General features: G+C 53.0%; 2 protein-coding genes across 17 annotated transcripts in view; one reads left to right on the top strand and one right to left on the bottom strand.

Moving 5' to 3' along the window:
* PLCG1 (phospholipase C gamma 1) overlaps nt 1-8,756 on the top strand; it is a 41,024-nt gene extending 32,268 nt beyond the window's left edge. For 2 of the 8 annotated variants that reach the window (XM_085557990.1, XM_085557994.1), the window contains exons 19-32: nt 58-238; nt 521-598; nt 1,039-1,142; nt 1,384-1,480; nt 1,581-1,653; nt 1,882-2,039; nt 2,541-2,637; nt 3,061-3,285; nt 4,093-4,241; nt 5,914-6,028; nt 6,223-6,384; nt 6,904-6,992; nt 7,614-7,801; nt 8,149-8,756. In XM_085557990.1, coding sequence (XP_085414116.1) covers nt 58-238; nt 521-598; nt 1,039-1,142; nt 1,384-1,480; nt 1,581-1,653; nt 1,882-2,039; nt 2,541-2,637; nt 3,061-3,285; nt 4,093-4,241; nt 5,914-6,028; nt 6,223-6,384; nt 6,904-6,992; nt 7,614-7,801; nt 8,149-8,191 — 1,759 coding nt within the window. In that variant the 3' untranslated portion in view covers nt 8,192-8,756. The remainder of the gene's footprint in view (nt 1-57; nt 239-520; nt 599-1,038; nt 1,143-1,383; nt 1,481-1,580; nt 1,654-1,881; nt 2,040-2,540; nt 2,638-3,060; nt 3,286-4,092; nt 4,242-5,913; nt 6,029-6,222; nt 6,385-6,903; nt 6,993-7,613; nt 7,802-8,148) is intronic. The other 6 variants (XM_085557992.1, XM_085557995.1, XM_085557991.1 and 3 more) reach the window with 3 other exon arrangements.
* Nucleotides 8,757-9,148: 392 nt separating this feature from the next.
* Nucleotides 9,149-19,115, bottom strand: part of ZHX3 (zinc fingers and homeoboxes 3) — a 47,035-nt gene continuing 37,068 nt past the window's right edge. For 8 of the 9 annotated variants that reach the window (XM_077787028.2, XM_085557999.1, XM_085557998.1 and 5 more), the window contains 2 exons: nt 16,202-18,922; nt 9,149-14,749 (listed from right to left, as the gene is read on the bottom strand). In XM_077787028.2, coding sequence (XP_077643154.2) covers nt 14,684-14,749; nt 16,202-18,772 — 2,637 coding nt within the window. In that variant the 5' untranslated portion in view covers nt 18,773-18,922 and the 3' untranslated portion in view covers nt 9,149-14,683. The remainder of the gene's footprint in view (nt 14,750-16,201; nt 18,923-19,115) is intronic. The other variant, XM_085558004.1, reaches the window with a different exon arrangement.

The following is a 19,115-nucleotide window of genomic DNA, read 5'->3' on the forward strand; positions in this document are numbered from 1 at the left end:
CGGAGACCTTCTCTTGCCAGGTGCTAAGTGGCTTCTCCCGGTGTTTCCTCCCTCCAGGGCAGAAGGGAAGATCAAGCACTGCCGGGTGCAGCAGGAGGGCCAGACCGTGCTGCTGGGCAACTCTGAATTCGAGAGCCTGGTGGACTTGATCAGCTACTACGAGAAGCACCCGCTGTACCGCAAGATGAAGCTGCGCTACCCCATCAACGAGGAGACCCTGGAGAAGATTGGGACAGCGGTGAGTACAGGAGCCCAAGAATGATGGTCGTTTTTGAGCTGGTGCCTTGCCGTGGTGGTGTGTGAGCCATCTCTGTGCTTTGCAGCCCAGACCTCTTGGGGCTTCCTGACACTGGAGTGGAGTTTGGTGCTGCCTCTCTGAGGCAGGCTTGGGCTGCTGTTGACTGTCTGCAGCATCATCTTTGGTCTTGTGCCTTCCTGGGGCATTCTCCCACCTAGCCCAAGGTAGGGAACCTTTTCTCCTGCAGTCATTGCTGTAACCAATGTCCCTTTGCTTCCCCAGGAGCCAGACTATGGAGCCCTGTACGAGGGACGCCACCCTGGGTTCTATGTGGAAGCCAACCCCATGCCCACCTTCAAGGTACACTCTCGCTATTTGGCACAAAACAAACTGCAGGGCTGGAGGGTTTAGCAAGGATCTTTTCATTTTCTAAGAGCTGTATTAGTTTGCACACCCATTTCTAGACCATGAAGAGAGAGACAGTGGAGGTTGAACCTCCAGGTTCCCAGGCTGGGCTGCCTCTTGTTCTGAGCTCTCCAAACTAAAGCCCCTCAGTGGCTCTTGGGACAGAGGGGAGTGCCTGTGTGGAGCCAAACCACACTTGTGAGCTCTGCTTTGGCATAAATGGGGGCCTTGATTTGCTCTGCAAGGTGTCACTGGGGTCTGGCAGCAGGGCTGGATGCTGCCTGCCTGCACATGATGAGCCTCACAGCCCCCCAACAAGCACATCTGTGGTGGGAGGTGATCTCTCATCCTGTGGGCATTCCCTGCCAGCCTCATGGGACCCCTCCTCATTGCAGTGTGCAGTCAAAGCCTTGTTTGACTACAAGGCACAGAGGGAAGACGAGCTCACCTTCACCAAAAATGCCATCATCCAGAATGTGGAGAAACAGGAAGGAGGCTGGTGAGTTGGTCCTGAGCCTCCCTTTTCCCTAGGGGATATGGTCAAACTATGCCGTCACCATCCACACAAAGGTGTGTCCACTCTAGGGGTGGGTCTGTCTGGGAATTACCCATGAGGGCACAGTTCCAAAGCCTCACAAACCCTGAAAGCAGATGATGGAAGAGCTGTTCCACTCACCCCCACTCGGAACACTCTGGTGTCCTGTGCTGGGTGCTGACATTGTCCCTTCCCTCCCTTCCAGGTGGAGAGGAGATTATGGTGGCAAAAAGCAGCTGTGGTTCCCTTCCAACTATGTAGAGGAAATTACCAGTCCCACAAGCCTGGAGCCGGAGCGGGAGGTGAGTATGGCCATGAGCACAGCAAGGAGGGTTTGTGCCCCCCGAGCCTGGCTGCTCTGCCCACTGTTCCCAGCACCATCCTGCTGTGCTTCCTTCCCAGCAGCAGCTGGATGAGAACAGCCCCCTGGGAGACCTGCTCGGAGGGGTCCTGGACGTGCCCTCCTGCCAGATCGGTGAGTGCCAGGGAGGGAGCATTGCAAAGCCCCCTGAGGCTTCTCAGCCTCACTTACTGCTGCCTGGGCTCCGTCTGTTGCCTCCAGCGCCCAGAAATGGGAGTTCCCTGTAGCTGTGGAGTGCCAGGGTAGCCATGAGTCCCTTTGCCTGTCTTCTCCCTTCCTGCCTGTGAAGGGCTTGGCTCAGCACCTGCAGTGACCTTGTCCCCTGCTCCCTGTCCCACGCAGCCATCCGCCCCGAGGGGAAGAACAATCGCCTCTTCGTCTTCTCCATCAGCATGTCCTCGGTGTCACGCCTGTCCCTGGACGTGGCGGCCGACACGCACGAGGACCTGCTGGACTGGGTGAAGAAGATCCGGGAGGCAGCTCAGACAGCTGATGCCAGGGTGAGCCTGGGGAGCCCGTGGCAGGGGAGGAGGCAGCTCCTGCCAAGTGCTGGGTTTTCCAGGAGCCCAGGAGCAGGTTGGGGGTGGTGAGGTGACAGCCTGTGATGGCTGGCAGAGCTGTTGCAGAGATGGTAAAGCCAGAGAAATCTTGGACAACGTGGCAAAGGGTGGTGGCCATACAGCTTGAGAGGTTCAGGCTGGATATTTGGAAAAATTGGACAACTGGGTGAGTGCTCAGTAAGTGAGAGGTCTCCATCAGTGGAGGGTGCAAGGCTACAGATGCCCTCTGCTGGTACCAGTGCCAGTCCTGCTCTGGGCAGGATGTAGGACCTACCCAGCCCTACGTGTGTGATGTCCCCCATGCAGACCTGGCAGATCTGCTGGTGGTCCCCACAGTGTGGGCAGGAGCCACACCAAGCAGTGAGGGTCAGCTTGTGAGTTGGGTCATCCATCACTGCTGCTCCTACCTGGCCTGACACCTCTCTCACCCTCTCTTGGCAGCTCTCTGAAGGGAAGATGATGGAGAGGAGAAAGAAGATTGCTCTGGAGCTTTCAGAACTGGTGGTCTATTGCCGACCTGTGCCCTTTGATGAAGAGAGTGAGCATCTGCTGAGCTGGTGGCCCTCACAGGCAGTCACTGTGGCATTACGGACCCTGTGGTGTACCCCAAGGGGCTGCTTTGGCTAGATCTTAGCAGAGGCTAGGTGTCCAAATCCCCAGTTTACCTTGGAGTTCTGGGTGTAGCTCCAAAGGGTATCCCTTGGTTCCTGGGGTCTGTCAGCACACAGAGCAGCTGCAGAGGGACTGGGGCTGGGGAGAAGCATCATGCCTGCTCAGTGGGGGCTGCGTTGTTGCTCTCATTGGAGTTGGGTACTGGCAAACACCCACTGTGGCACAGCAGGGTCTGCACAGCCCTGGTGGCCAGGCCAGGGCTGAGAGGATGGTATCAGGAAGGAGCTGGGCTGGTTAAGTGTCAGCAAAGGGAGTGTGCTGCTGGCTCACAGGGTGCTGTCCCCTCCAGAGATCGGCACAGAGAGGGCCTGTTACCGGGACATGTCCTCCTTTCCCGAGACCAAGGCGGAGAAGTACGTCAACAAGATCAAGGGCAAGAAGTTCCTGCAGTACAACCGCCTGCAGCTCTCCCGCATCTACCCCAAGGGCCAGCGCCTCGACTCCTCCAACTACGACCCCCTGCCCATGTGGATCTGTGGCAGCCAGCTGGTGGCACTCAACTTCCAGACCCCGGGTGAGGGCAGCAGGCAGGGAGGGTGGGCTGGCTCCTGGGGGTGTCCTGTGCCTCCTCTGAGCCTCCTGCTGAGCCCTGCTCCTGGCAAACGGGGGCTTGGAGGGGCTCTGCAGGCAGTGAGAGCTGGGTTAACATGCTCCAGAGGGCTGGATTGAGCCAAGGAGCTGCGCTGAGCCTGGGGATTGTGCCATTATGAGAAAAAGATGAAATGGAGAGGAGGCAGGGGGTTCTCCCAGGTCCCTGGTGGTAAGCAGGGCAGGCAGGGAAGGTGCCAAAGGGGATGGTGCTGCCCCAGGCTGGGGACACCAGCTGGTTGCATGGTCTGAGTCCAGCTGGCTGCTCTTCTTGCCTTTCCCCAGCTTCCATTCCTGCTCCTGCCATGCAGTCCAGCCTTCCTTTCCCTGGCCTTTGCCAGACCCTGCTGTGAGCCTGCTCAGCTCACCGACACACCAGCAAAAAACCTGCCTCTTTGTTCCTGCTGGCTTTTTCATTCCTTCTGTGAATTCAAGCATCTCACAGGGTGTTTGGCAAACGCTACAGGCAGCGCACGGAAAGCTGAAAATAGGAGGAAAAGAGGGAGGTGACCCACGGAGCAGTGGGTAGTTGGGCAGATTGTGCATGAGAGAGTCACCTCATGGCCCTGACACTTGCACAGGCTGCAGTGGGGACACATTGCTCAGCACTGCCAAGGGGTGAGCCAGCTCCTCTTGCCAAGGGCTTCCTGAGAAGCATCAGTGATGGGGGTGATGATCCAGCTTGTGCACAGAGTATCCCTCATCTCCTGTATCTCCTACCTGTGCTCTCTAGACAAGCCCATGCAGATGAACCAGGCCTTGTTCATGTCCAGTGGCCAGTGTGGGTACGTCCTGCAGCCGACCAACATGAGGGATGACATCTTTGACCCCTTTGACAAGAGCACGTTGCGGGGCACAGAACCACTCTCCATCTCCATTGAGGTCAGTACCTCCTCCTGGTGTGGGGCAATGCAAGGTCAGACCCCAGTGGTTATAGCAGATTTGGGGTGGCAGGATGGTTTTTCTGGGCTCACAGAGGCTGCTGAGGGTGCCTGGGGAGGAGCAGCAGGAGCATCCCTGGATGCTCCCCGCAGGACTCCTCCTGTCCAGGTCCCAGTGCCAGCAGGTGGCATCCCCAACCTGCAGAGGTGGCATCCCTGTCCCCAGAGCCTGGCCGGGACTGCATCCACAGGCTAACAACACAAGAGCTGTGCTTTGTCCCCTCCTTGTCACTCGCTCCAGGCTCCATGTTTCCATTTCCCCTTGCTCATGGCCCCTTTTGGGAAGATGCTCGAGGTCAGGGCAAACTTTTCGGGCCATTTCTGTGTTGTGCAGCTGGTGATGGTAAGAGGAGGGGGGCTGAGGGTGGGAATAACAGAGGAGGGGTTGTGGATGCTTAATGAGTTTTTTTCTACTTCCCTAATGGTGCAACTGAGGCTGGATTGTTCCTGTGCTAGCTCTGACCTGCACAGCAGAGGCTCTGCAGGGACATGGGAGAGCTCACCAGGCAAAGCTTTGGAGGGCTGTGCCAAAGCAGCTGGCTCTCATGTTTGGACCAGCAGCCTGTACAGGCATTCCCTGTGGTCTCAGAACCAAGCTAGGGTCAACAGTCTCCTTTGCCAGTCTCTTCAGCTTGTGTAGACCTTGGGGAGGATGCAGTGGAGATCCTGCCTTCAGGTGCTCACAGGTTTCCTCTGCAGCCACTTCTGTTTTGGAGTGATCCCACCTAAAAAAGCCACAGCCCTTCTCCAAGAGGACACCCTATTATGTACCCTCTGCACTACTGACCCCATGCCCACTGTCTCCCTAAAAATTCCCTGCCCCATCTGTTTTCCCAAGCTCTTCCTGCATCTCAGGACGCGGCTGCCACCCCCAAGTGTCAAGAGTCATTGTGCCATAGCCAGTCACTGTTGCCTTTAAGAGACAGGCTCAGCCTCTCGTTGTCTGGCAGAACTGCCTGCTGTCCCCACCAAAGCCAGCTTTCATGGATGGAGAAGCCATCTCGAGCCCAGCATGACTCAAAGCACATGATCCAGTGCTGGCAGCAGGTCCTTCCCCTGCAGCAGCAGCGTGCCGACAGCACGCTGGAGAGACATATGGCCACGGGCAGGAGGGAGCTGCACTGCTTTCTGCTGCAGCTTGTCAGCCGAGGGCAGCACAGACTGTGCTGCAGGCACGAGGCACAGCAGTGCTGGAGAGCAGCTCCTTCTCCTCCTTGCACCAAGGCAGGAGGGCTGAGAAGTTTCAGCAAAGATGAGGGGTCCAGCATAGTGCTCCCAGCTGGGCTGGGAGCCCAGCTCCAGCTTGGCCAGCTGGGGGAGGGATGCTGTGGCCCAGGCCTGGCTGTGCCAGCAGCAGGCAGGAACCTGGAGCAGTTCAGCTGCTTTTTTTTATGGCTTACAAGTCAAACAGAGGATCAAGAACACTATAGCAGCTTTCAGGGGTGGGAACTATTTCTCTCCGAGCTGCTGGCTAGGCTGGCTGTCAGTGCAGCTTCTCTCTCCAATTAGCAGAGCCAGGGTGATTTATTTGGGAAGAAAATGTCTTGGTATTCAAACACATTTTTTCCCTTTTGTTCTTGTCTCTTACCAAGTCTCTCCTCCTCTCTACTCAGGTCCTGGGGGCCCGGCACCTTCCCAAAAATGGAAGGGGAATTGTTTGTCCCTTCGTGGAGGTGGAGGTGTCTGGTGCTGAGTATGACAATGCCAAGCAGAAAACAGAGATCGTGGGTGAGTGGGGTGGGGAAGGGAAGGGAGAGGGATGCACCATCACTCCTGATCCTGGTGTGAGGCGTGGGCTCTGCAGCAAAGCCTGGCACTGAGCTGGGAGCTGCTCTCGTGCTGCCCCAGAGCCCAGCATCAGTCATGGGGGCAGTGGAAAAACTCAGTGGGACTGCCCACTGACATTTGTGTTTTGTGAGCAGCTGACAACGGCCTGAACCCTCTCTGGACCCCGAAGCAATTCCACTTTCAGGTCAGCAACCCTGAGTTTGCCTTCCTCCGCTTCGTGGTGTACGAGGAGGACATGTTCAGCGACGAGAACTTCCTGGCTCAGGCCACCTTCCTGGTGAAAGGCTTGAAGACAGGTGAAGCACTTGGGAGAGCAGGGAGGGAGGTCATGGTGGTCCTCACCAGTTCACGCTGTTAGCCAGGGAGATGCTGAGCTTTATGGGAGGGTGTTGTTGGGCCCCAGGCTGGCTCAGCCTGTCCCCATGACAGGTCACATCCCCAACCAGTTAAAGGAAGGCAGAGCCATTTGCTAACAGCCCTTGGGGCCACCTGCCACTTTGAGGGAAATTTGGGAGTTTGGAGAGTCACAGAATCATGGACTGAATGGATTGGAATTGGTTTGGATTAGAAGGGACCCTAAAGGCCATCTTGTTCCAGCCCCACTGCCATGGGCAGGGACACCTTCCACTATCCCAGGCTGCTCTGAGCCCCATCCAAGCTGACTTTGGACACTTCCAGGGATGGGGCAGCCACAGCTTCTCTTGTCAGAAGAGAAAAAGGGTCTTGCGAGAGAAAAACCCCCTTGAGTTCTGTGCCAGGGCACTGCCTTCTCAGTTCCTGTGCAGGGAGTGACACCAGGGCTGTCTCTGCCGTAGGTTTCCGAGCTGTTCCCCTTAAGAACAACTACAGTGAGAACCTGGAGCTGGCTTCTCTGCTTGTCAAGATAGACATTTTCCCTTGCAAGGTGAGAGTGGCTGCACACACGAGAAGGTGACCATGCTCGAGGGCTGAGGAGCAGAGCCAGTGAGCCCAGCCTGACCCTGCCCACTCTCCTGCTCCAGCTGGGGCAGTGAGGCTCGGTGGTGCCTGGCCTGAGTGCCTGTGGATGGCTGAATTCCCAATGCTGCTCCATAGTGATGCCCAGCAGGAAAGCAAGCACTGGCTTTGCCTCCTGCAGCAGTCAGGGTGTTTCAGGCAGGGTCCTGCCTGCACTGGGTTTGGCTTGCCTGGAAATCCCATCAGCAAAAGCTGGGGAAGGCGGATTTGTCTCAGTGCCTGTCTGTGCTCCAGGGACATTGCAGCTCAGGATCACAGAGCTGGCTGGCCTGGGGCTGTCCCTGTTGGCATAAACAGAGGGCAGGGCTCCTTCTGAGACAGATGGTTCTTTTATTTCTTCATTTAAAATGGTGCTGGTGGGTGCCAGCAGCGGCTGTTAGAGCAGCTGCACATTGCAAACCCCAAGCCCCCAGGAGCCCTGGACACCCTGCAGGGCAGCCAGGGCCCTGCACAACTGCCCTTACTACAGGATAGATGCTTTGAAATCACAACCCTTTGATTGACTACAGCATTTTTTGCCTCATCCAAGCAGGAAAACGGAGAAATAAACCTCTTCAATGCTTCATCTCTACGGGAACGAGCAGGGGATGGCTCCAGCCAGCTGCTGGCAAGCAGAGGCAGAGAGGGGTCCTTTGAGCTGCGGTACCAGCAGCCTTTCGAGGATTTCCGTGTGCCCCCAGAGCAGCTCGCTGACCACTTTGAGAGCCGGGAGCGAAGGTGAGGCCAGTGCTCATTCAGCTCTTCCTCTGCATCATACAGCCCCCTCTGCATTTAGTCTGTCTGGAGGCAGATGAATGCAGCCTCCCCCTGACCCAAAACGGAGCTGCAGCTTTTTTTGCTGCGTGGAAACCCTAAGTTTGAGCTGTAATTTTTGCCAGTGCTTGTGAGAGTCACTGCTGTGGGAGCAGGGTGGGACACCACAGCTGGTGGCATTATCCCCAGCCATGGGGGATGTGGCTGAGCCCCCACCTTACTCCAGTGGGAAACTTGAGCCCACCAGAGCATTGTGCTCGGTCGTGGCACGGTGAGGCTGAGCTGTGTCCCCTCTCTGTGCCCCTCTCCAGGGTACTACGGAGGACCCGGGTCAACGGGGACAACCGGCTGTAGCCCACCCCGGCGGGCGAAAGCACCTCCAGTGCTTGTGAATCTCACAGCACGCTGTGAACTGGTTTCTATGGAAACGGCACTGCTATGGCCTACTTTCAGGCAGCTTTTCCAGTTTCTCTGCTGAAGTGTGTTCGAGTGGAGAACTAAAAAAAAAAAAAAAACTGGAAATAAACCCCACCCCGAACCAACCCCAAGCACCCACCAACCTTCACCACGAAGCCCTTAAGAAGCGCGTCAGTGCGGACAGGCTGCCGGAGGCCAGAGAAAAACTGTCTGTAATCACAGGAAGAGACCTAAAAGCTCCCATCCAGCCTCTGCATCACTGCTCTGTGTAATCCAGAGATCCTGTGCAGCTGCTGGAGCCTGGCTGCAGCCACCCCGTGCTGTGTCCATGCCCAGAGCTCTGGGCAGGTGTGACTGCAGTGACCACAGCAGCACCTCTGTCTGTCCTGGTGACACCACATCTGACCTGTATAGCCACTGCCGAAGGGTCCAGTAGTGAAACTCTACATTTACAGGGCCGCTCTAGCTTTAAATGACAATAAAAGTGTCAGTATTATGCGTGTGCTGGCTCAGGTGTCTGGTGGTCTGTGCCCTGCAGATCAGGGCAGAGCTGAGGTGCAGCCATTCCTAAAGAGGTTGCATTGCTCCCTCCTTCCTCCTGTCTTCAGGAGAATAAAAATAACCAGGAATAGCCCCAGGTTTTATCCTATGTTCACTCAAAAGGATAAAGCAAAGTTATGTACTCCAGCTGCCTGTGTTGTTCTGAAGCAGGCTGAGGACAGAACTCGGGGATGAAGAAGCACCACTAGGGCAGAGGTGTAAGTTGTCATTGTTTTAAAATAAATGAGGAGGTTGTGATGGTGCACTCCCAGCCCACGAGCTGGAAGGCAGGCACAACCATTCCTGGGCTCAAGGACCCTCCCAAACCCCAGTGCAAGCACCACTCAACTCACGTTTGATTTTTACGCTCTTTATTTAGGAACAACCAAAAATGTCTGGTTTCATTTCAACAAACTGTACAAGCAAGCTCTTCCCCTTGCCCACCCTCACATCCACATATACAAAAGGAAGGGAAACTTGCCATTCACTTCTCAGAAGTGGCATTGTTGCTACAGGGAGTTCTTGCCCTCAGAATAAGAGCAGGTAAAGTCCATAGCACGTACAAGCTACCCTAGCCCTAATAATAGCTACAGCCCACAATCACAGGCAGCTTTTTTTGTTTCCTCTTTAAAACCTTTACCAAAAGTAAAAACTATTTCCTGTTTCACACGATTGCCAAGGTGACCATTTAAAATTGTGGTCTTGGAAAAAAAAAAACCAAAAACAAAAAACCAAAGTAACAACCCCCCTGGAAACCCCCACACCTCCCCAGTACAAAGACAGCTTTACACAGCAGAGCTCTCACCCTGCTCCCTCACTGCACCGGCCACCCTTATGAAAGGTCCCGTTGCAGCTACAGTTACATTTTCCTTTGGATAAATCCAAGCAAAAATTCCAGGTCATTCAGCACCAGCATGATTTCTAAATAACAATAATTAAAAAAAAAAAAAAAAAGAGACCCCATTAGGCTGACTTTGTGGTCTGCTGAGAAACAAAGTGATCAACACGCTGTTCCCAAAGTCTCTCTTTTAGTGCAATGTTAGTATGTGCAAGGGGAATCACAGCCACGTACCCATAACACCACCACGAGCCAGATGGGGCAGAGAGAAAGTGCAATTTTAGCTAGAAATTTTCTATGCCATGGATTCCTAGCCCAGCCTTCACTAGCACCAGTAAGCAAGAATCCTAACACCACCTTCATCAGTACAGGGAAAAGAGGGCTTTAATTGTGCCATCAGAATATGCCAAACGTCAGCCAACAGAGCACTTGGGCCATAACAAGAAACCCCAAAATCTAAAAAATAAATAAATAAAACTTCACTGCTTACATAACTGAGCTCCTTTGCTCTGCTTTAAAGTTTTCTGATGCAAATCCAACATTCCTGGCACACACCACTGCCAGTAAAACATACAGGAGAAACTAAATTTCTCAGTGAAAAGAACAGGGATAGCCTGCATGTGCCTCGTTCCCTTCCATGGATTGTGTTGCCTAATCTTACCCAGCTGGTTTTGGGATCAGCTGAGAAGTGACACCAGAGCTGAAGTGACAGGTGAGCTGAATCACATCAGGACCTTGACTGATTTGAAGAAGCAAAGCCAAAATTATCTGGGCAACAGGGAGGAGACATTTACAAGCATTTTGAATACTGTCACCTAGTAGTAGTAGTAGAGTGCAGCATCCCATTCACTTTGTAATTTGTGCCCAAGTGCTGAAAATCAACTTTTTCATCTGATTCCCAAAGAGCAAGCTTCTGATCAGTTCACCTCTGTTACATCTGTAAGAGAGGGGCTGCAGGGAAAACAATATAACATTTCTGCAGATGACCAAAACCTGTTGCTTTCCAATTAAAAAAATGAAATACCCAAAACCCTAAATGAAAAACCAGCCTAATACCTTCTCTTGAACTGTCAGGGGACACATAACAAAAATTAACCCAGTAGGTATCTTACAGCTCTGGTGAGCATCCTTCAACCAGGTTAAGGACTACAGTGTTCCTCTGCCAGCAGCTACTGCTTTTGCTGGTGGCTTCTGGTGACCAACTCAGGGAAGGGACATGAAATCACACTAAGTACCTGCAAGCACCTGTGCCCATCCTCCCACCACGCTGCAGGCCTGATGTGCAGCATCACTCAGCTCTCAGGCAAGTGGAGATAGGAGACTGTAGATCATTGTTTAGTGCTCTGCTAAAAAAAAAGAAAAAAAAATTTCAAGGATGCTAATTACAGAGCTGAAAAATCAGGTACCCAAATGAAACATGGAACAATGTCTAGAAATCTCATGGCAGGGGCTGCTGACATCAATGAATAAAGAAACTCAGTTCCTTGCACCAGGAGAAGCACCAGCCCTTCCCACGAGCAAGCCAGGGCAAGCACAAATCAGGGTTTTGGGTTATTAAGCAATTGGATTGTGCCCTTAATCTAAGCAGTCTCAGAGACATAAGTAACAAGATTCACATGGATTAAAATTGATGGTTTCTGCTGTGCCTGCCAAGCCCAAGCTCAGGCACAGCGGGTGGAGGTGGAGAATTTAATTTCCCTTCCTTACTGATGCTGGCTACATCACCTCGATCTTACACCCCTTTCAAGTCAAGATAGTCATCTTTGATTAGATGATGATAAATATTCACACACTGTGAAGAATTGTGGTGACACTTCCTCTTAACACCACAAGAGCTGCTGTTGGGACTGTCAAGCCACCTCTCAATTTTTCTTTTCAGTTTCAGATGCAAACACTTTTCCAATGTCCTGCACTAAAACCCAAGTCTGTTTGGAGATGGCACCTGTTTCTCCTCCTCAGCTGAGAAACAGAAAACCACAGACCTAAACCCTCAAAGATCTTCAGCTTATACTTTTATGGAGATTTCAAGTCAACTAAAAAATGCAGATAACAAGGAATGTAGGAGTTAGAAAGGGAACTCGATCATGTTTTGATTTCTTTTTTGTCTCTAAATCTTACCCTCCCCATGCAAAGGCGTCTGCCAGCCCCATTGCCATGTCCAAGGGGACTCTGCATGGAACCACTTTTAAAAATTCCTCTGACCCAAAAGAAAGAAAACTCCTGCTGTGCTTGTATGAATGCATGGAGACAAAGCTCAAAAACCTCAGCAGCTTCCAACCCTCAAGGCTGGTTTTTCTGTGTACACCGGGAAATTCTCCCTCTAGCTCACAAGACTTCTTTTCAATTTTTCTGGAAAACTGTTTGAATGCAATCCAAGTGCAAAATATTTCAGCTAGTGTATCAAAACATGATTTGAAGGGACCAGTTCATACCATAGTCCTTAAGCATTCCTGTAGATGGAGTGGGGATCACTCTTCCAATCAGCCATAGGCCCTTAAGTGTACACCAAAAATCCCACAGAAAATCACCTTGAATGGGCAAACTACACTTCCAACGTATTTATATAGCAAGTAGTTAGTTAAAGTGTACATTTTTAATGTACATCATAATGCAATAAAGAATCAATGGCATATTTGAACTGTATATATGTGTAGTTAAATAAACCTGCATGTACACAGACACTACAGAGTAAATTGACCTACCTGTATTTGTTCTCTGAAGGTGACACTGTACATACATCCACATTCTCAGGCTGCACAACTCCCAGATCTGCTTTCAAAGCTCTAGAACCACCCAGATTCTGCCACCCTCTCTGATATTTTGGGGTGCACAGGATTGCACCCATGAGGGTAAACCCCTGGAGCTGTCCCTTGTCCCCAAAGAGAGCCAGGGGGATGCCACCAGCTGAGCCATCTCCAGCCAAGGTGGGATGGCTGCTGGCCATGCCTCCAGCTGTGTCATGACCATCAGCAATGCTCCCAAAGGCAAATTTAGGGAGCCTGGTGCCACACAGGCTGCTCCAGGTCAGTGCCACCCCTGCTCACAGCGTGGTGGGGTGGCTGGTCTGGCTGTGGGATGCACAGTGCAAGTGCCACATCCAAGGTGTCACCCCGCTCTCTGTGGGGTGCAGGTCACCTCTGTCTGGAGCAGATGGTCACACTTGGCCACAGTGTCACACCTGGGAAGCCCTGTGAGCTCAGGCACAAGCACCCAGCACATCCCACCAGGCGAGGGAAAGCCTCTGCCAAAGCACTGAGCAGCCACAGCCCCTTCCAGCAGCTGAGCAAGGCGGCCTCTAGAAGAGGGGGCGAAGAAAGAATTGCAAAAGCAAGGGCAATTAAAGGTAGAAATCAGACACCATCTTTGGAAGAGGTTCTGAAAGAGCTTTTCTGTTTTTAAAACAGATTTTTTGTAAATCTCTGGATCCGATCCTTTGGGGTTTGCTACCCACCCTCCTAATAAATATCATTTACCACCAACAATAAAGTCTCCCACATTAAAAAGCTCTCACTAAATAAAAACCTTCTACTGAAAAAGCTTGGCTGAGTTGGCTTGGCAAAAAATAGGGAGCTATGACTACTCTCCATAAATACATCAGCAGATAAACACCAAAAACTATTTAAGTTAAAGGACAATGTTGGCTCCAAAACAAACCAGGAATGTACCAGCCACAAATTAATTCAAACTAGAAATTTAAATACAGTTTCTAACCACTCAAAGGCAGTCAATTTCTGGACTAGCCTTCCAAGAGCAAAAGTGAAGGCAAAACATGGAACCAATTTGGAGTTGGGATTTGATTAGTTTGTGACAGAATGATCTGACACAGCATTTGGCTGGACTATTCAGCTCAAGAGTTTCCCTTCTAGACTTTGTTTTCTACTAGAAAAGAATATTTAAAGCAAAAATGTTCAAGCAGTTGCATCACAGAGCAACCACACAAGACAACACACATTAAAAACATACAGGTACTGGGCAGCAGGCAGGACAACTGGGAAATTTATTTTGCTCCTTTGCCAGAACTATTGCACATGGCCTGGGGAAAAAAAAAGCAGAAAAATGAGAAAAGAGAAACAAAAAGGACTGGAACAAACACTTGAAATCACCAGCGGTGCTGCAGGAGGACCTGCCATGTAGGGCTGCAAGAAGAAAACTTCCTGGTGGCAGCAGAGCCGCTGCCTTGGTGACAACAATGACTTGAACCACTCACAGCCACGCTGTGACTCTGCGTTTGTTCTCTGAAGAACAGACTGTTCTCTCCAAACAATGAAAAGGATTCCAGGTCAGGATGCAAAAATTATTATGTGCTAGTTCTCAGATATTAAAGAGAGACTTGGAGATTTAACAGCCTGTTACAGTCAGTCTCCAGGAGCACAGGGGAAAGTGTTCTAGCCAGCAAGGGACAAATGACACCAAACTCCATCTCCTTTGCTGCCTAGGTCTGGGAACCTGCTGCTTATCAGAGAGTATGCAATGCTCACTCTAACCTCATCTGGAGGGATGAGAATCTCACTCAAATTCAAGATTGATAGTTTTCTTCTCAAATCCCTTCCCCTTCCTAATACACTCACACCTATGTGCCCACAAAGCTCTTCACTGCCAGGGCTTAAGGATCAGAAAGGGCAGAGGGATATATGCAGCCATGCCAACCTTTAGAGAACAAACACCATAATGGACAGATGAAAAAAAAAAGAAAAAAGAAACAAGTACTATGCCATGATAGTCCATATCTAAGCAATGACCTTGTTTACACAATGTCTGAGATTTGTTATGCTTGTATAGGCAGCTGTAGGCATCGGTATATGAATATGAAATCTGAAAGTCTGTCACTGGGAAGCAAACAGGAGCATCCTATTTCCTGGGTGCGAGCTGAGCCCCTGCCTCAGCCAGCTCCCAGCCCCTCCTCTGGGCCACCCAGAGCTCAGCACCGAGTGCCCAGCTCGAGCACGTGCTGCCTCGTGTGCTGTGCCCAAAGGCCTCAGGTATGGCAGTGCTTCGTCACCACGTCCTGCTCCTCAGGCTTGGGTCAGGCCGGCCCATGGGTTTCTTAAAGATCACAAATTTCTTCTCAAGGGTAAGAGCGGATCCTCCGGGGCTGCTGGCTTGGGTTCAGTCTGTTTCTGAAAAAGAACAGAGGTGTCAGAGATGCTCCTGGCCTTGCTCCACGTGGGAAGGAGGGGATGCAGGAGTGTCTCAGGATAGGCAAGATCAGGAGCCTTGATAGAGTCAGCTGCAAAGAAGGGCTAGCAACATCCAGAGGGGCCGGGAAACCCGAAATCCTTGAGGGAGTGGAGTTGGCTTTGTGCCCCTAAGGAGGGATGCACCTTTGCTAAGGACCTCTGTGCCACGAGATGTGACAGGATCCTCGCTCTGGCTGGCAGAAAGCCATCTCAGAGGGCACTAGCAGGGGCACAGCACCTCCTCAGCACAAAAGCTGGCTCCCCACGAGTTCCCAAACTCATCCTTCCCCTGCAAAGGGGGAGGATGTACAGCAAAGCCAAGACCCATCCACACCTTCAGGACCCATGCTCCACCTTCTCCAAATTAGATGGGAAGGGAAGCAATGAATTTTACTCGATTCTTAGAATTATTTTTTTAAGGCCTGCAGCCATAGCAGAGGAGTGTGGGAAGCTCCAAAGCAAGGCAGTGGGACTGGAGAAGATCCCAGCTGGCCAGCAAGGAGCTGCATGCATGGACCACCATGGGACAGGGTCAGCACTCAGCCGTCCCCATCTGGTGGGAACCTTACCGGGCAGGAAGCAGCCCCCAGCTGCACTGGAGAAAAGCCCACAAAGGGCTTGGAAAACAGCTCTCCTCTCCACCACACACACATACACACACAGACACACCGCCTTCCAAAAGTGATTTCTGGAGACTCCACGTCCCCTCCTTGCCTTTGCAGCCTCCACCTTCACCACCTTCACCTTTCTGCACACCAAAGAAGGATGTTCATATCTGGAAAGCAGGCAGCAGGAGAGAGAAAGGCAGGCTGCTGTGACTGCTGCTGGAGATCAGGCAGGCACATGGAAGGAACTAGTGGCACAGGACAAGCAGCCAGGCCCCTTTCTTCCCAAATAAATAAATAAATAAATCTATGGGTAATCTTCTAAAATAACCAGACACTCCTAAAGTTTTACTCCAGCTTGAAATAAAGCCAGGATTCGGTTTCTCTTCTGACCAAGGCAGGAAAGGCAGGCAGGCAGTGGCGCTCATACCATCCTGCCAGACCCTCCTCACCGTCCTTCCTTTACGCCTTTCCTTCAGACAGACCCGCTCACCACTTCCTCAGTCAAACCTCAACCACGAAGCTCTTCGCCGAGCCTGCCTCCGAACCACGGGAGCCCCGTGCCACCCCAGCCCTCCCACGCCGAGGCAGGGGCCTTACCCAGCCCAGTGGCGGGCGGTGGGCCGGGGGCGTCGGGGGTCCCGGCGCTGCCCTCCCGGCCGCCCGGCTCCCACGCCTGGCTGCTCTCCGACGCCTCGGCGCCGGCTCCGCACGGCCCTGTCCCGCTGCCGGCCGCCTCGGGGCCGGAGCCCCTGCCCTCCTCCTCGGCCTTCGCCGCAAACCACACCTTGAGCTGCTGGGCGCCGAGGCGGGCGCGCTCGCAGAGGCCGGGCACGTCCTCCTCCCGCAGCCCCTTGTGCTTCTCGTAGTAGTCCTCGAGCACCTCCCGGCCGGCGGGGCTGACCTCCACCAGCCCCGGGGGGAAGACCCCCCGCCGGTAGTTCTCATACCACTTCAGCTGCCCGTTCTTGTAGCCATAGCGGCTGTCCCCGAACCAGCGAATGACCTCGGCCCGCGGCAGGCCCGTCTGGGACACGATGGCATCATACTCCTGGTTCGTGGGGCGCTGGGTCTGCACGAACATTTGCTTCAGCAGATGCCGCTGCTGGGCCGTTTTTTTGAAGTTCAGTTTGGTTTTGGGAGGGGTGGGCGGCCGGCTGGAGCTGCCGTCCCCCTTTTCATTTGCGCCGGTCCCCGGTCCCTCGTTTTTGCCGTTGGACTCGGTCACTCGCAGGTTTTTCAGGTTGATTTTGATGGGACTCACCTTCCGCTCCGCCGAGTTCGGGTTGCTGCCGGAGGCGTCGACTGAGCCGTTTTCACTCGTGGCCTTCTGCTCATCCGAGGAGTCTTCCCCTTCCCCGCCGCCATTCTCTGCCTCCTCGTCCTCCTGCTGGGCCACCTCCTCCACTTTCTTATTCTCCTCCGCCACCTTCTTCTTCCTCCTCTCCGAGAACCAGCTGTCGATCTCCCTCCGTGTCATCTTCGTCTCCCCCCTCAGGCGGTTCACCTCTTCCTCTGCAGGAAGTGGATTTTGGGCAAAACTGCTCTCCAGGGCCTTCAGCTGCTCCGGCGCTCGCTCCTTGTACTTGGTTGGGGTGAAGTCAGGCGCCTGGTGCCACGACTGCCGCCGTGCTGGGTGGTGAGGGGCCGGCGTAGCCGCCACTGCTGCAGGGCTCAGCTCAGCTCCTCTGGGTGGGACGTCTAAGGTGATTTCGGGCAGGGAATCAAGAGCACTGTCTCCAGGGAAGACGGCCCGGCCGCCTCTCACATTCCTGTAGTGGTACCTCCTGTCGCTGAACCATTTTCGGATCTCCTTGGTGGACAAACCCGTGATCTTTGTCAGCCGCTCGACTTCAGCCTGGCCAGGGAACTGGTTTCTGCAGAAGCTGCCTTTGAGGGCTGAGAGCTGCTCATGCGACTTCTTATTTTTGTAGACATTGGGATCCAGGAAGGTCTGGGAGGAGATGGCAGGGCAGGCGGTGAGCAGGGTCTGGGCGCTGTTGACCACCTTGACCCCGGATGTGTTGCTGGAGCTCACGGTGCTGTGCTGCGCTGCCGGCTGTGGCTTGGGGACAGAAGTCACTGCCAAGGTGAAAGAGGAGCTGGTGCCCTTTAACCCGTTTGCCATGATGGGCTGTGTGACCAGCAGCCCCCCTGTCCCCTCTGGCTGCCCGACCACGTGGCCTGGTAAAGTTGCCTGGATAAGATGGGGAACAGTCCCAGGATTTGCAACCAGGGGCGTGTTCAGCACTGTAATGGTGGGTTGTGGCACAGACTGAATAACAGTGTTGAACATCTTCTTCCTGGCATCTTCGATCTCCTCTGGTGACCAGCTAATGCCCTGCTTCAGCCTCTGGGCAGTGAACCAGATCTTCAGCTGCTCCTCTGGGTACTTGGTCACCACAGTCAAGTAGCAGAGCTCAGCTTTGGTGGGGTAGGGGAACTTGTTGAAAGAGTTTTTCAGGAAGCTGTTGGAGTCCATGGCGGCATTGTATGTGGGAATGCTGCTCAGTGGGATCATCACCTTGGGAAGGGACTTGGATGTAGGGAGCTGCTGATGCAGGGGGGGCTGCTGCTGCAGAGACACAAGCTGTGCAACACCCGCCGGCAGAACAGGCACGTTTCCTATGATGGAGCCATTCACTATGTGGGATGACTTTGATGAACTTGCAGTGGGCTGGCTGACTGGCACCGACCCATTTGAGAATGAATGCTCTCCATCCTTCATCTCTGACTCACCACCCAGCTGACTCGACACATTCTCCTTCAGCGTGTGGATTTTTTTGGCCTCGGGTTTACCCTTCATTATCTTCATGATAGGGGTTTTGGTAATGATAATTTCAGACTGGCCGTCTGCTCCTTCCTCAGGGACCTCTCCTGGCAGGTCATGGCTGCTGGTGGCCTCACAGAGACTTTGCTCCACGGTTGTACGACTGTCCTGCTTCACCAGCCTCCAGACAAAGCCGGTCTCGCCGGCGTGCGCCTCGGTGTTGTGGTGGGAGAGCCCTTCGTGGCTGTTGGCCAGGAAGCTGCACCCGACACACGCGAACGCGGGGTCTTTGCTGAAGTCTGAGTGCTCAGACTCCAAGTGCCCAAAGAACTGGTGAAGGTCTTGAGACCCGAAGTCACAAGGCTTGCAGATGTAAGTGTCACCGTCGGCAATGCCGTGGTGCCCGTTGGACAAAGCTCCACTATTGCTGTTGCTGGCCCCAGCATCACTCGCTGCTGGTCCTTCTGCAGAAGCCTCTGCTTGTGTTCCTTCAGGATCATCTTCTCCAGCATCCTGTTCGGTCTCCTGGAGCACCAGGGTTTTTACTGGTATCATGCAGGGAGTTGTGGATTTCCTTTTGCTAGCCATCGCTACAGTTGATCCAGAGGACTATTTTTCTTTCATTTAAATGAAATTCAAATTTAGAAAGCACTATTGCAAATGCTCTGTGGTCCAGATTCCAGCAAACTCATGATGTCCCAAGGAGTTATCGACAAATGTTCATATTTGCCACTGAACCTGAGGATAAAGAGAGGGAGGAGGGGTTAGTTCCCTCAGTATTAGACAAAGTACAACTGCTCTAGTATTTAACTGCTTCACTCAATAAATAATTTTTCTTGTTTTATTGGACAAATCTAACTTGACCTTGGATTTACTGTATTTTTCACACCTAAACCTGTGAACTACCTGTTTCAAACCAAACACACAAACA

The sequence above is a fragment of the Lonchura striata genome, chromosome 20, assembly GCF_050655825.1.
Source record: "Lonchura striata isolate lonStrDom1 chromosome 20, ASM5065582v1, whole genome shotgun sequence".
Taxonomy (NCBI): Eukaryota; Metazoa; Chordata; class Aves; order Passeriformes; family Estrildidae; genus Lonchura; species Lonchura striata.